Source organism: Dipodomys spectabilis, unplaced genomic scaffold, assembly GCF_019054845.1.
Source record: "Dipodomys spectabilis isolate Male_0828 unplaced genomic scaffold, ASM1905484v1 ptg000173l, whole genome shotgun sequence".
NCBI lineage: Eukaryota > Metazoa > Chordata > Mammalia > Rodentia > Heteromyidae > Dipodomys > Dipodomys spectabilis.
The window spans coordinates 175,295-191,569 of record NW_024870850.1 but is presented as its reverse complement, the minus strand read 5'-3'; the positions used below and the strand labels follow the sequence as shown (position 1 = coordinate 191,569).

At 56.7% G+C, this 16,275-nt stretch overlaps 1 protein-coding gene across 4 annotated transcripts in view; it reads left to right on the top strand.

The window, feature by feature from the left end:
• Pip5k1c (phosphatidylinositol-4-phosphate 5-kinase type 1 gamma) overlaps positions 1 to 16,275 on the top strand; it is a 42,622-nt gene that overhangs the window by 20,637 nt on the left and 5,710 nt on the right. For 3 of the 4 annotated variants that reach the window (XM_042693555.1, XM_042693554.1, XM_042693552.1), the window contains exons 5-16: positions 1,699 to 1,816; positions 3,280 to 3,432; positions 3,830 to 4,129; positions 5,573 to 5,778; positions 8,099 to 8,182; positions 8,915 to 8,963; positions 10,420 to 10,504; positions 10,965 to 11,126; positions 12,093 to 12,231; positions 12,812 to 12,844; positions 13,132 to 13,236; positions 15,430 to 15,553. In XM_042693555.1, coding sequence (XP_042549489.1) covers positions 1,699 to 1,816; positions 3,280 to 3,432; positions 3,830 to 4,129; positions 5,573 to 5,778; positions 8,099 to 8,182; positions 8,915 to 8,963; positions 10,420 to 10,504; positions 10,965 to 11,126; positions 12,093 to 12,231; positions 12,812 to 12,844; positions 13,132 to 13,236; positions 15,430 to 15,553 — 1,558 coding nt within the window. The remainder of the gene's footprint in view (positions 1 to 1,698; positions 1,817 to 3,279; positions 3,433 to 3,829; positions 4,130 to 5,572; positions 5,779 to 8,098; positions 8,183 to 8,914; positions 8,964 to 10,419; positions 10,505 to 10,964; positions 11,127 to 12,092; positions 12,232 to 12,811; positions 12,845 to 13,131; positions 13,237 to 15,429; positions 15,554 to 16,275) is intronic. The other variant, XM_042693553.1, reaches the window with a different exon arrangement.

Here is a 16,275-nt window from a genome sequence, read left to right as displayed (position 1 = left end):
AGGATCCCAGTTTGAGGCTAGCTCAGGCAGAAAAGTCTATGAGACTCTTTATCTCCAAGTAAGCAGCAAAAAGCCCAGCTGGAGGCATGATTCAAATGATAAAGTGCCAGCAGAACAAGCAAGCTGAGCAAACTTGACACCTCAAGTTCAAAGCCAGAGAGAGAGAGAGAGAGAGAACAATCTGACCCAGTAGAGAGAGAGAGAGAACAATCTGACCCAGTAGAGAGAGAGAGAGAACAATCTGACCCAGTAGAGAGAGAGAGAACAATCTGACCCAGTAGAGAGAGAGAGAGAACAATCTGACCCAGTAGAGAGAGAGAGAACAATCTGACCCAGTAAGGCACGTGCCTGCAATCACAGCTACTCAAGGCTAATCTGGGAAAGATGTTTGCAAGATCTTATATCACTCAGTAAAAAGGTGGACAAGGTAACACGTATTTGTCATCCCAGCTACAAAAGAAGAGTAAGTAGAATTGTTGTCTGGGCTGGTCAGGGAATAAAAGGAGAAGCCTATATGAAAATTTTACTAAAGCAGAAAGAGTTGGAGGTGTGACTTAACTGGTAGAGCACCTACCTAGGTAGTATGACACCTTGAGTTCAAACTCAAGTACCATCTAAATAAATAACTGCAAGTATCTTGGTGTGAATGTGTACACCTGTAATCCCAGCTACTTGAGAGGCGGAGGTAGAAGGATCAAGATTTGAGGCTATTGAGAGCATTGTTGAGCTACTGAGATAAGTAATCTTCATACCACTCTAAATCTGGATGTGGGATAATAAAATGCCTTTATGATTAAAAAAAAAAAAAAGATTTGAGCTTAGTTTAAGCCAAGTTAGCACTAGACTTAAACTTAAAAGCAAGCATGGTATGGTAGCATACTCCTATAGTCCCAGCAGAGGAAAGATCATGGTCTCAAGATGGGCCCTGGCAAAGTTAGCAGAATACCCTATCAGGAACAAAAACAACAACAACAACCCAAAAAAAAAAGTCTAGGCGCCTGTGGCTCATGCCTGTAATCTTAACTATTCAGGAGGTGTGGATCTGAATATTGTGGTTTGAAGCCAGCCTGGGCAATAAAAAGTTCCTGTGAGACTCTTATCTCCAATTAGCCACTCAAAAACTGGAAGTGGCACTGTGGCTCAAGTGTTAGAGGGCTAGTCTTGAGCACAAAGAGTGCCTAGGCCCTGAGTTCAAGCCCCACAACCAACAACAACAACAAGGACTGGGACTATTGCATAGATAAATAACTAGGAAATCCATGGCTAGTCAGCTGACTTTATGATGTTGGGGTTCACAGGTCAACTTGTTGCTCAGTTCTTCCATTCTAATAAGAGACTTGTGTAACCAGAGGTCCTTGGTGGGAGCCCAAGCTCCTGCCATCACATCTGCATTCCAACAGGGTAAAAAGGCATAACCAGGAAATAATATGCATCATTTCCAGTCTGCCTGCACGTCATTGGCTGAGTGGAGTTGCATGACCATGCCTAGCTGCAAGAGCAGTGGGAGCGGACATCTCACTCTGGGCCATGTGTGGTGGGCTCCACTGCTAATAAGAGACAGGACAGAGTGGTCACTGGGATAGAGCCCAGGGCCGGCCACAGTGCCTTTGTGTGGCTGGGTATTGGGACATATGGGGAGAGGTGCCCCTAAAACCCACTGCTCCTCACAGACATCCCCCCCTGCGTCCTCCTCCGCAGTGAAGGCAGCAACCTCACCCCTGCCCACCACTTCCAGGACTTCCGGTTCAAGACTTATGCCCCTGTCGCTTTCCGCTACTTCCGGGAGCTCTTTGGGATCCGGCCAGATGATTACTTGGTAAGCTGTCACCCTATGAGTGACTGAGAACAGCACCAGGTGTGAACTCACCATGGAGGGCTGGGATTTAAAGGCAGGGAGCAAGAGAAAGAGGGGAAGGGACGCCACAACCAGGAAATCACACAGTTTCTGTACCTCTCTAAGCTCATTGGCTGAGTACAGTCACATGAGCAAACCTAGCTGCAAGAGAAGCTGGGTAAATGTATGTCCCCCATGGCCTTAGCTTCACCGAGGGATTTCATTGTCATTGTGATATTTCCACATGGGAATATAGTTCGGATTCACTCCTGTTTCATATTTGGTTTTTGGTTTGGCTTTTTTGTTTGTTTTTTGCAGTACTAGGGTTAGAACTCAGGACCTCACTCTTTTTTTTTTTTTTGTCGGTGGGGCTTAAACTCTGGGCCTGGACGCTGTCCCTCAGCTCTTCAGCTCACAGCAAGTGCTCTACTGCTTGAGCCACAGCACCACTTCGGGTTTCTGGTGATTAATTGGAAATAAGAGTCTCATGGGCTTTCCTGCCTGGGCTGGCCTTGAACTGCGATCCTCAGATCTCAGCCTCCTGAGTAGCTAGGATTGCAGGTCTGAGCCACCGGCCCCCAACTGGCTCTACCTCTTAAAAGGTGCCACCTGGGGAGGAGCCAAGCCTTCCACACATGAGCTTTTGTGCATTACCCCTCCTGAGGGTGCTGCTGCTCCAGGCTCTGTCTCCCAGTTCCAGTGTCTCGAGTCTCTCCAGCGTTCCTGCGAAGGCCACCGGGCAGTGAGAGGGGCTAAGGCGCACCCGGGGTTTGAGGTAGAAGCCAAGTCACGTGATTGCTGAGGTGGTCTCGCTTAGAGCAGTAGAAAAATGGGTCCCAGGTCTTCCTTTCTGCGAGCCACGATTTGGGAGGGGAGGGCCGGAGCTGGGCATGGGCTTCTGTCTCCTGTGGATATTTGTGGCTCGTGGCTGTGGGCGGAGAAAGGACAGACATATGGCCAGGCCTGGCAATGACTACAGCTTGGACGTGCCTCCTCAGCCACCACCACCCACCCCCGGCCTGTGAGGAAGACAGAGTGACACCCACATGTCAGTAGAGAGAAAGCGGGGAAGAGACACGGGGAGTGAGGGCCAGGGCTGGGGGTCCATGGAGAAGCTGTGCACGTTAGACACGCAGCCCTCCTCTCTCCGCTGTCATTGGTAGATAACCTCTATCCTGAAAGTCCCCTCGTGGCCCAGCATGGCTCCTGGGGCTCCAGCTGTCACGTCAAGGTTTCAGGTGGGAAGTAGATGGGAAGGAGAGAGGGCAGAAGAGCTCTCTGAAAGTCACCAGGTGTCGGTTACTGGTAGAGAGAGAAGGCCCCCTGGGGAATGCACCCAGCAGTCAGCACCCAGGTCCTCCCTATGTGATCTGGGTCAAGTTCCTGCTCCTCCCTTACTTGGCCTCTATTTCTGGGCCTCTCACCACCCCGCCCCTGCCTTCCAGTACTCTCTGTGCAATGAGCCACTGATTGAACTGTCCAATCCGGGTGCCAGCGGCTCGCTGTTCTACGTCACCAGCGACGACGAGTTCATCATCAAGACGGTCATGCACAAGGAGGCCGAGTTCCTGCAGAAGCTACTGCCCGGCTACTACATGGTGCGTGGGGGGGCCGGGGGTCGCCGAAGGGGTCCCTGTGGGGGAGGCGTGGGGGAGGCAGTGAGGCTCTGGCCCCCGACTGCCTGCCTGGCTCATGCAAACAGGGCCCCCCTGGCCCTAGGTAGCCACCTCCGGAAGGGGCGGTGGCCTGTGGCCAGGCCTACCTGATGCCCCCGTCTCTCTAGTGTCCCAGAAATTGTGGGCCATGTCTGTCTGAGCTACCCGTGCACATGGCCAGTGGTGGTATTTTGGCTCTGTGGGACAAGCCCGGTAGACCAGAACCGGCTCTCTGAAAGAAATCTGGGGTGCCGGGGTGGGGCAGGATGGATTCACCCCTCCTTCTGATGTCTCTCTCTCCCTTCTCCCCCTTCCCCCATCCTCCTCCCCCGGCTGACAGAACCTGAACCAGAACCCACGCACGCTGCTGCCCAAGTTCTACGGGCTGTACTGCGTGCAGTCAGGTGGCAAGAACATCCGAGTGGTGGTCATGAACAACGTGCTGCCACGCGTGGTCAAGATGCACCTCAAGTTCGACCTCAAGGGCTCCACGTACAAGCGGCGGGCCAGCAAGAAGGAGAAGGAGAAGAGCATGCCCACCTACAAGGACCTGGACTTCATGCAGGACATGCCTGAGGGGCTGTTGCTGGACGCTGACACCTTCAGCGCCCTGGTCAAGACCCTGCAGCGAGACTGCTTGGTGAGGCCCCGCCCACCGCCAGGCCCCGCCCATGGTCAGCCTTGATCATGCCCAGCACGAGTCACACCTGCCCACCAAGCCCCACCCGTGGTCAGACCAAGCCATGCCCACTAATCCCTCAGCATCATGCCCACAGTCAAGCTCCGCCCATCAAGCCACGCCCTCCACCCATGTGCTCCATGGCCCCCACTCCCAGAGCCTGTTCTCTTGTAAGGGGAGTAATTCTATATTCCAGCGCCTGGTGGCCATGCAATCTCAGCCAGCCCACACACTGCACCCCCAGTTCTTCCTCAGCCATGATGCTCTAGGCTAGAGGTGGGACCTGCACTTCAGGGAGTCTCAACAGCCCAGATCTAGGCATTCATCCCGAAACAACACAGAAAACAGCCTGGGACATGGCTCAGCCAGCACAAGGCCCAAGTTCAAACTCCAGTATTGAAAAAGAAAGTGGGGCTGTGGGCAGGGGAGAACCAAGCCCTGTGGCTCATACCTGGCTACTCGAGAGGCTGACGTAGGGAGGATGGAGACTTAGCGGCAGCCTGGAAACAGGGAGACACCCCATCTCCCTCCGTTCCAACACACTGGGCATGGTGGAGTGCACCTGTCATTCCAGCTACACTGGAAGGCGTAGATAGAAGGGTCTCAGTGTGGCAGCGTTAGACCCTGCCTGAAAAGTAACCACAAGTAACTAAAGCTGAAGTTGAGAGCTTGTCTCAAGAGGTGGAGCGGCTGCCTAGCAAGTGCGAGATGGAACTCAGACTTGAGAACATGCACAGGCATCTTGAGCATTTCATGTGACTTGGGCTTTAAGGCAAGAAGTCTGCCTCACTGGACGATCTGAGCCCTAAGGTGTTAGCAGAGATGAGGAGGTTGACTCTGCACAGAGACATTTGTCCATCAGACCCATAGTTCCTGGAATGACTTGTGGAGGGAGACATAGCTCCGTGAAGCTCAGCAAGAATCTTGAGCCAGCGTTTAAGCTAGGAAAGGAGGCAGACCCGGCCCAAAATGGAGGCAGAGACGCCAGGCCTGGTCCTGCTTCTGAGCGTCCACTGCCTGTGCGGGCCTGAGGGCCGAGTGAGTGCGTTAGCAAAGCCCCAAAGCAATAAGATGGCCCCCACCTTCTTCCCTAGCCAATCAGGAGCAGAACCTGTGTCTGCAATCTCCTGTGCTTTCCAGAACTTGACAGGTATCCCCAGAAAACCCCCAGCCATGCCAGGGGTGACCTGCCCTCCTCATCCCTGAGCCTGGGTGGCCACAGTCCTGGTCTTCCTGGAATATAGCCTGTGGAGGACTGGCCCCAGTTTTTGGCGCCTGCTGTAACTGCGGACCCTCTGGTCCCTTGGGATGGTGACAGGACCCCTGTGGCTGCGGGGAGGGGGGGCCTGGGGGTCCCTCAGATGTGACACGCAGCACGTCGTGATCTGGGGTCTCCCCCGCCAGGTGCTGGAAAGCTTCAAGATCATGGACTACAGCCTGTTGCTTGGCGTCCACAACATTGACCAGCAAGAGCGAGAGCGGCAAGCGGAGGGCGCCCAGAGCACCTCGGATGAGAAGCGGCCCGTAGGCCAGAAGGCGCTCTACTCCACCGCCATGGAGTCCATCCAGGGCGGGGCTGCCCGAGGGGAAGCCATCGAGACGGATGACACGTAGGTGGGGTGGGGGGAGACCGGGGTCCCTCCAGAGCCACCCACCTCCCACCCTGCCCTCCCCCGGGGCGCCAGCTCATCCCTGAGTTAGGAGAGGAAGCTGGCAGCCATGCCTGGTCCAGGGCCCCTCCACACCCTGAGTCCTCACTCGTGACCCAGAGCATCGGCCTCCCAGGCCGTGGCACGGCGACCATGAGCCATACCATTTCAGGCCCGCGTAGTGCGGTCTCGGGGGTTCATGGGTGTGTGGATGGAGTCCTTCCTGCCAAGGCAGGGCTGTGAGGGTCCATGGGGTGGCAGCAGGGAGGAATGGGCCCTGGGAAATCGATGGCCACCAGGACACGGAGCAGCTGCCTTGGTATCCATATATCCTTCTGGGGTCACCTGGGGTCACTTTGGCACCATGCACACTGGGGGGGGGGGTAATCCCGAACCTCCCCCCACTCCATGTCAGGAGACCCCTCAGTGTGACAGCCACATGTCCCCAGACCCTATAGAACGTCCCCTAGGGAACTGATGGATGAGTGCCCTGGTCAGTTTGCACTTTGCCAGGCCAGTGACCAGCCCGAGCCTCTGCCTGATTGCTTCTTCTTTTATTTGTTTATTTATTTTTTGTCTGTCATGGTGCTAGAACTCTGGACCTAGGTGCTGTCCCTCAGCTCTTCAGCTCAAGGCGAGCACTCTACCACTTGAGCCACAGCACCACGTCTGGTTTTACTGAGTGGTTTATTGATAATAAGAGTCTCTCAGCGTTTCTGCCGGGGCTGGCTGTGAACTGCGATCCTCTGATCTCAGCCTCCTGAGTAGCTAGGATTACAGGCGTGAGCTCGTGGCGCCCAGCTTTTTTGTTGTTGTTGGTCGTGGGGCCTGAACTCTGGGTCTGGGCACTGTCCCTCAGCTCTTCAGCTCAAGGCAAGCGCTCTACCACTTGAGCCACAGCGCCACTTCTGTTTTTTTCTGCTTATGTGGTGCTGAGGAATCGAACCCAGGACCTCAGGCATGCAAGGCAAGCACTCTGCCACTGAGCCACCTTCCCAGCTCTGCCTGCTTTCTTGCCCTACTCAACATGTGCCCTGGCCCTGGAGGAGGGTGGCACCCCCTCAAGTCTCTAACTATAAGTGGGGGTAGTTGTGACAGTACAGAGATTGGAAACACAGTCCGGCCCCATAGAACTAGATACTGGCTTGTAGGCCACCAGTCAGCAGAGGACAGAGGAGGAGCCAGCCATGTCCTCAAGCGGGGTGAGGGATGGCTCGTGCAGATGCCAGCGCAACACACCTGTCCCAGACTGTCCTGGCATGTGCTAGGTCTGTGCGGGCCCAGCCGGGTGCAGGTGAGCACAGGGAGCCTGGTGTGTAGAGAGCCCAGCCTGCCGGGCATGGCGGGTCCCTGGCTCAGGACTGAAGTGGCCTTGGGACTGCTGCTGCATCATCGAGTGTCACTAAACATGCTAGGCTGGGGTGCATGCGCACATTGTACTGAGTAACATAGTTCATGCCCCAGATGCCCCTGAGACCCCACGACACCTTCCTGGCCATGCAGGAAGGGGTGTGCGTGTGTGTGCGCATGCATGTGCATGCACATGTGAGTGGGCATGGAACTGTATGCATGCATAAGTGTGCCTGTGGGGGCATGGATGTGTGTGTGGGAATGAGGATGTGCATGCATGCAGCTACATAGGTGTGTAAGTGCATGTGTATGTGCAACGGTGTGTAAGCCCCTGTGTGCAGCCATGGAAGCTGTGTATGCATGAATATCCATTGACACATGCCAGGTGTTGAGTATGTGTGTGTATATAATATATAGATAGCTGTGGAGGTGTGTGCAAATAATGCATGGGTGTGCAGATACGGAGGTATATGCATGTGTGCAGGCATAGATGTGTGTTCGTGTGTGCAAGTATGGAAGTGTGTGTGTGTGTGTGCAGGCATGGCCGCATGTGTGCATGTGTGCGAGCATGGAAGCGTGTGCATGCGTGTACAGGCGTGGAAGCATTGCATGCGTGAGTAGCTCTGGGTGCATGCACGTCTACAGCATGGTGAGCAGGTGTGCGCCCCCAAGTCTTACAGCCAGGACCCTCACCAGCCTCCTCTAGTCTCCAGCTGAGCCGCAGCAAAGCCTGAGAAACAGTCGCTCGCTCCCTCGCCCGCCCGCCCGCCCGGAGACCGAGGTTCCCGGTGCCTGGAACCCACTCCACCTGACACCTTGGGAGCAGGTGGAGTGTTGGCCCCAGAGCCTCCTCGACCCTGACTGCTGCGACTTTGCTCGTCCCACCTCCTGCCCAGTCCATTGCTGACTCGCCCTGCTGTTCTCTCCACAGAATGGGAGGGATCCCCGCCGTGAACGGGCGTGGGGAGCGGCTGCTGCTGCACATCGGCATCATCGACATCTTGCAGTCTTACAGGTGTGGCCGGCCTGGCCCGCCCTCCCAACGTAGCCCCGCCCTCCCTACATAACCCCGCCCCTCCTGCCCTGACAGTCCCGCCCTCCCAGCGTAGCTCCACCCTCTTCCCCACCCTGACGTAGCCCCGCCCTCCCAACATAGCCCCGCCCCTCCTGCCCTGACAGTCCCGCCCTCCCAGCGTAGCTCCACCCTCTTCCCCACCCTGACATAGCCCCGCCCTCCCAACGTAGCCCCACCCTGGCGTAGTCCCACCTTTGAAACAGCCCACCCCTTCCACCCTGAATAGCCCCGCCTTCAAAAGATAGCTCCGCCCCTCTCACCCTGATGCAGCCCCGCCTTCAAAGCGTAGCCCACCCCTCCCATCCTGGTATAGCCCCGCCCTCCCAGCGTAGCTCCACCCTCTTCCCCCACCCTGACGTAGCCCCACCCTCCCAAGGTAGCTCCCCACTCTTCCTCACCCTGATGTGGCCCCGCCCTCCCAACGTGGCCCTGCCCTCCTCCCCCCTTCAAGGTAGTCCTGCCCTGCCCTCCTGGCCTGGTCCAGCCCTCCTGGCCTGGCCTCACTTCAATGTGGCCCCGCCCCTGACATAGTCCGACACCCCCCCACCCCCCCTGCCCTGGTCTGGCCCCAAGCCTTCCAAGCCACCATCTGCTCACCTCCTAATCTAGGGTCTAGCCCAAGGTTGTGACACGCGTCCAGTGCGCTGACCCCCTAGGTCCTTCTCTCCACAGGTTCATCAAGAAGCTGGAGCACACATGGAAGGCCCTGGTCCACGACGGGGTGAGTGTCCTTCCTTCACGGTTCTGCCCATCAGTCCACACTTGTGATTGCTGGGCCCAGAGACATGGCACCTTCCTGGGTTACCCAGCCCAGCAGTGACAGCCCTGTCTGCCTGTTCGGGCCAAGGAAGCATGGGAAATCCAGGAAGCCACGGAGGCCCTACAGGGGTCCAGTCCAGGGTGAGGCTACACTGGCTTCCTGGAGCAGGGGACCCCACATTGTGTAGGGAGCGTTCCTTAGGACAGCTGAGCCAGGACGTCAGAACTGCCCAGAAATATGCAGTGTCCCCGTCTTTCTCAGCTCTGACCCCCTTTGCCACACACCCCCATGAGTATGCCCACATGACTACTGTTTTTTAATTTTTATTTACTCCTTTTTTGTTGTTGTTGGTCATGAGGCCTGAACGCTGGGCCTGGGTGCTGTCCCTCAGCTCTTCAGCTCAAGGTTAACACTCTACCACTTGACCAACAGCGCCACTTCTGGTTTTTTCTGCTTATATGGTGCTGAGGAATCGAACCCAGGGCCTCATGCATGCAAGGCAAGCGCTCTACCACTGAGCCAACTTCCCAGCCCTTATTTACTTCTTTCTATGCTGGTACTGGGGCTTGAACTAAAGGCTTAGGAACTGTCCCAGTTTTACTCAAGTCTGGTACTCTACCACTTGAGCCACATTTCTACTTCTGGCTTTTGAGTGGTTCATTGGAAATGAGATTGGAACTGTGATTCTCAGATCTAAGCCTCCTGAGTAGCTGGGATCATAGGTGTGAGTTACCTGCACCCATCATGTGAGTTTCCTTAAATGAAAGACTACGAGGGCCGAACACAGGTCCAAAGCCTTAGGACAGCCAGCTCAAGTTTTGATGGAGGCCATAAGCCTTGTAGAGTCTCTGCTAGGCAGATGCTTTCCTCACCATCCTTGTTTTTCCCTGATAATGTCTGAACTTCTAAGGACTGCCTCTGTTAGACTCCATACCCTGAACAATGTTGGGGGACACTCTGGGGGACACTTAGGGCTGGGGAGCTCCTGGTCTGGGTGGAGGCCAGGGATGCTGCTCAGCCAAGGCAAAGCAGCAGAGGCTAAAGAGAGGAAAGGGTGCAGCCATGTGCCAATAAAACTTTATTTACAAAGCAGACAACCAAGCTTGGCCCACTGGGTTTGGGAGTCTTTCTCAGGTTTCCTGTGTGTTTACTCATTTGCTTGGCTGAGTCCTAACTCCATTCACACAGTTCAAAAAGTTCAAAGTGCACATGGCTTTATCTGGAGGAGGAAATCAGCCTCCCACCTCATTCTTGGGCACAGGGCTCTGTGAACCCACTCCCTACTCCTTGGGTCCCAGAGACCCCCCTGAAATCTAGGGAGCATTTACACAGAATGGGGCCTCCTACACCCCCAGCCTGGGCTCAACACGCTCCCTCCACACACACACACCATTCCCACCCACCACCTCTCTTCCAGGACACGGTCTCCGTCCACCGCCCCAGCTTCTACGCTGAGCGATTTTTCAAGTTCATGAGTAACACGGTCTTTCGGAAGAATTCCTGTAAGTCCCCAGCGCCTGGGGGTGAGGGAAGGAGCAGGAGGAAAGTAGTGGGGGTGGGGGGCGGACATCGTGGAGCTGAGATGGATGGAGGACAGTGGACCCCAGAGAGCCTGGGCTGGGACAGTGCAGGGCTGGCAGCTGTCAGTCACAGGCACCAGCCGCGCCTGCAGTTCCTGGGGACGCCTCGAGGGGGCAGGTCCCGAGCGGAGCCTCCCAGGCCCCCCCCCCCCTTCCCCCAACACACACACACACCCCGCAGCCCGTGGCAGAGCTGGGCTTTCCTTCTTCCCCAATCTGGGACAAATCAGTCAGGAGCACAGCCCACCCCCACCCCTGGTCCCCCTCGTGGATGCAGCCCAGCTGCGTGCAGAGGCAGAGGGGGACCCGTAGGACCCTGCTTTGGGGAGGCTGAAGGAGGGTCACGACCTCTGAACACCGATCTCACGGCCTCCCTCCACAGCCCTCAAGTCCTCCCCTTCTAAGAAGGGGCGCGGCGCCTTGCTGGCTGTGAAGCCCCTGGGGCCCACGGCCGCCTTCTCAGCCAGCCAGATCCCCAGCGAGCGGGAGGAGGCCCAGTACGACCTTCGAGGGGCCCGCAGCTACCCCACGCTGGAAGACGAAGGTGATGGGCTCCTCCAGGGTGGGATTGCGGGAGCCATGGACTAAGTATAGAAACCAACAGGTCACAGGAGGGGTGCCAGGATGTCACGGAGGGTGCACTCCGTGGGGCTAGGCCTGCTGTCCTGGAAGGATTCCATGCAGTGGGGGGCTGGGGCATCTCAGGTAGCGTGCAGAGCCTTGCAAAGGCTCTGGGGCAGGACCCAGCCTGTTATGAGGGAGGGGAGAGCCAGGCACTGCTGGCTCACACCTGTAATCCCAGCTACTCAGGAGGCTGAAATATGAGGATCGCAGTTCAAAGCCAGCCCAGGCAGGAAAGTCTGTGAGACTCTTATATCCAAATAACCACCAGAAAACCAGAAGTGGTGCTGTGGTTCAAGTGGTAGGGTGCACACCTTGAGCTGAAGAACTGAAGGACAGCGCCAGGCCCAGAGTTTAAGCTCCACAAGCGACCAAAACAGAAAGGGGGCAGGGGGGGTAGAAAAGGGGATGAGAGCAGGAAGGGGAAGGGCAGCCCAGAAGCTTAAGGTGTTTGGGGTCTGACAGAGCAGTGGGAAGCCACAAAAAGATTATAAGCAAGCAGGAAAACTCAATCATATTTGCCTTCTTTTGTTGTTGGTTGTGGGGCTTGAACTCTGGGCCTGGGCGCTGTCCCTCAGCTCTTCAGCTCAAGGCAAGTGCTCGACCACTTGAGCCAGAGCACGATTTCTGGTTTTCTGGTGGTTGTTGGAGATAAGTCTCGTGGATTTTCCTGCCTGGGCTGGCTTTGAACCTCGATCCTCAGATCTCAGCCCCCTGAGTAGCTAGGATGACAGGTGTGAGCCACTGGCACAGGGCAGTCATACTTGCCTTTTGAACGCCGTGTGCAGAGGCTGGTGCTGGGTGGCCAGTTCAGGGGGACAGTTGGGAGTGCATCAGGGGGTGGATCCACCATATGGGCCGAGTGTCCACGCGCCCACTCCACCCACAGGCCGGCCAGACCTCCTGCCCTGCACCCCGCCTTCTTTTGAGGAAGCCACCACCGCCTCCATTGCCACCACCCTGTCATCCACCTCCCTCTCCATTCCAGAGCGGTCGCCATCTGAGACATCAGAGCAGCCGCGGTACAGGTGAGCCAGGGAGGGGTGGGTGGGTGGGGAAAGAGGCAGGGGAGGGGGCACAGAGCAGGTGGAGTGCTGGAGGGGCGGCTGCAGTGGGTGACAGGGAAGCTAGTGGGCAGAGCTGCAAGGCCTGGTGGGAGGTGTGGCTGCAGTGAGTGGGCGGGGCATCCAGTGGGTGGCGCTTCAGTGCTGGGCATGAGGTGGGTGGAGCTTCCAGTCTTCATAGGCAGGACTTTGTGTGGACGGGGCTTCGAAGCCCTGTGGGAGCTGTAGCCAGTGGGCTGGCTGCACAGACAACAGCTGTCCTCGCCTGGCTCTAACGAGGACACCGGCCTTACATCCACCCCATTTGGGGCTGGGAAGGTGGCTCAGTGGTAGAGCGCTTGCCTGGCATGCCTGAGGTCCTGGGTTCGATTCCTCAACACCACATAAGAAAAAAGCCGGAAGTGGCGCTGTGGCTCAAGTGGTAGAGCACTAGCCTTGAGCTGAAGAGCTGAGGGACAGCACCCAGGCCCAGAGTTCAGGCCCCATGACCGGACCCAAAAAAAAAAACACCAAAAACCACATCCACCCCATTTACCATCTCCAGGCGACGCACACAGTCCTCAGGACAGGATGGCCGGTAAGTCCCAGCCCCTCCCCTCATCCCTGACTACTTGGCCTTAGCCCTCAGAGCTGCGCTCTTGATTGCTGCAATCCCAGCCCAGCTTCTAGAATGTTCTAGCCCCACCCCAGAAGGGAGGGCAAGATACGTGATGCCTGAGCTTGTGGGGCTGCCATCCACCCATCCCCTAAATATGAAGCTCCAGAGGGACCGGGGGGGGGGGGGGGTGGCTGCCTGGGGGGGGGCGTTAAGCTGCACCTGCACCAGGCAGGGGGAACTGAGGCTCTCGGCTTGCACCCCTGCAGGCCCCAGGAGGAGCCGCGTGCAGACGAGGATCTGCAGCAGATCACTGTGCAGGTGGAGCTCGCATGCAATGTGGAGATTGTGGTCCCCAAGGAGGAGGACGCGGGGTGAGTGCAGCCCCGTGCATCCCCTACCGCGGTTGTGGTGGGGGATGGTGCTGGAAAAGCCACCTGTGTCCAGCGCTGGGCACTACCACTCTATGTAGACATGCCGAAGAGACCCTGGTCTGTGGGTTATTTAAGGATTTAAACACTGAACACAGCTCATAAAAGTTTTCTTATAGCCTGGTGCTGGTGGCTCACGCCTGTCATCCTAGCTACTCAGGAGGCTGAGATCTGAGGATCATGGTTCAAAGCCAACCCAGGCAGGAACGTCCGTGAGACTCTTATCTCCAGTGAAACCACCAGAAAACCAGAAGTGTGCTGTGGCTCAAGTAGTAGAGCGCTCGCCTTGAGCTGAAGAGCTGAGGGACAGCGCCCAGGCCCAGAGTTCAATCCCCATGACCAACCAAAAAAAAAAAAAAAAAAGTTTTCCCTTTTAAACTCTTTCCTGGAAATGGAGCCCAGGGCCTTGTGCTCACCATTGAGCCACACCCCCAGCCTCTGGGTTTTCCACACATGGTGTTGCTGCTATAGAGTCTAGGCTAGGTGAGAGTTCACAGTCTTGCCTCTACCTCCTGCGTACTGCGATGACAGCATGAGCCCCACACATACATCATGTGTTGGAGTTTGGGGATTTATTTTTGTTGTTTTTTGGTCCATTGTGGGCCTGAACTCTGGGCCTGGCTGCTGTCCCTCAGCTCTTCAGCTCAAGGCGAGCACTCTACCACTTGAGCCACAGCGCCACTTCCGGCTTTTTTCTTTTTGCTTATGTGGTGCTGAGGAATCGAACCCAGGACCTCAGGCATGCAAGGCAAGCGCTCTACCACTGAGCCACCTTCCCAGCCCTGGGGATTTTTTTTTTTTTAAGATTTTTGTTAGCATCCAGTGGTTGTACAGGGGTCTCAGTGAAATGTCCACAGGTGTGTACAACGTAACCACTGAGCTCAGCCCTCACTTCCCTAACCCTAATTTATTTATTCAGACAGTATTTTGCTTGAACTAAGACCCTGAGCTAGTGTTCTACCACTGGAGCCACACCTCCATTTTCTGCCTTTTGGTGGTTAAGTGGAGATAAGAGTCTCAGGGACTTTCCTGCCAGGCCTGACTTCAGACCTCAATCCTCAGATCTCAACCTTCTGAGTAGCTGGGATTACAGGCATGAGCCACCATGTCCAGCTCGTGATTGAGTTTGTCCCACAGAGTTTAACAAGCACTCTTGGCACTGATTGGCTCCACAGTGTCACGGAGAGTTCATTTGACACAGGCAGGTTTGCTGCTATCCATGTCTTACCTTTTACTAAATCTGGCTTTTTTTTTTTTTTTTTTTGGTCCATCCTGGGGCTTGAACTCAGGGCCTGGGTGGTATCCCTGAGCATTTTCACTCAAGGCTAGTGCTCTACCCACTTTGCGCCACAGCACCACTTCCAGTTTTCTGGTGTAATTGGAGATAAGAGTCTCATGGACTTTCCTGCCTAGGCTGGCTTTGAATCTCAGATCTCAGCCTCCTGAATTGTTAGTGTTACAGGCATGAGCCACCGGCGCCCAGCTTAAATCTGGCTGTCATTCAGTTTTTTGTCAAAAAAATATCACAAACTCTAAACCTAACAGAGGAGCCAGTCCCCGCCCTCACCATTCACCAGATAAACTGTATGCCTTTACACTTAATCACTGGCCCTACTTAAGAACACACCTTTGTCCGCTCCTGAGCCTCAGTTTCCCCCCTCTGTCCCTAGGGCTAATCCACAAGGGAAGGCTCAGAGGCCTGAGCTGGGCCCTGGCCTGAGTACACCGTGAAAGGGTAAAAGCAGGCTGACTGACCCCCTGGGGGAATCCTATATTGCCCCACTTTGCAGACAAGGAAACTGAGGCTCCAGAAGGCTGGCTCTTCTGGCAAAGGGCTAGGTCGCTCACTCCTGCTGCACGTGTTCTGTGCCAAGGCCACCATGGCTTGGTCATAACCCGTGCACCACGGCACAGACCACAGGGCGCAGCATTGGGGGGCCGTCCACTGTCCTTGCAGCTGCATGGAGTAGTTGGGGGGAGGGGGAGGGGGAGAAAGCTCACCGCCCGTCCCCAGCCACCTGGGGGTTTGTCTCAGTGAGACAGAGGGGGCACAGGGAGGATCGGGGCAGAAGGTTGGGAAGATGGGAGCTGTCGGGAACCTCCCGGGAGCCCAGTGTGCCTGCCCTGTGTCCCCAGGGTGGAGGCTGCCCCGGCCGGAGCATCTGCCGTCACTGTGGACGTGGACACGGCCAGCCAGGCTTCGGAGCCCGCCAGCCAGGCCTCCGACGAGGAGGACGCGCCCGCCACCGACATCTACTTTGTAAGTTGCCCAGTGCCAGGCGTGTGCAGTGTCCATGTGCCCCCCACGCCCCTCCCCACAGCCCCCACGTGCCGCGTGGGCACCGGACGGGCGCCATGGCCCCTTGCACACGTACCCTTCCACACTCGTGGCTCTCACCACCAAGCTCCTACCCCACGCCCCCTCTCTGGCCTCGGCCACGCCACCCCACTTCACACTCTCTCGGGGAGACCCTGGCTCAGGCCAAGGGCCTGGGTACCCTCGGCCGTGTGGAAATGAGAACGTTCTCCAAGGGTGGGCAAGCTGCCAACGCTGGAGGCTGGGTCAGCCTGGCCTTGGGTGCCAGTGGACACCCCTCCTTCCCCCACCCGGAGCTCACCCCCCATCCATCTGCCACATGGTCAATCCAGTGACACCCCCCCAAAAACCCAGAATCCTGGGGCCAGCCCCACTCAGATGTCAAATGGCTACATTGTAGCTGGGGACAGCCAGAGCTCCCCCTCAGCCATCGGGGTCCCCTGGGGCTCCAGGGGTCAGCCTGGGCTTCTGCCCTGAGCCTGAGGCCAGCGTTGCTTCCTGACTAACATCCCCCCCCCACTCTCTCAGTCCTGCCGTGGGCCCCAGAGCCCGGGCCTGGCCCTGGATGGGGCAGAAATGGGTCAGTCCCCGGCCTGCACCTGGGGGCCCGGTGTGTATCGGCCTGGTCTGTTGCTGGTCTGTGCCTGGTGTAGGGTTGGCCTGGG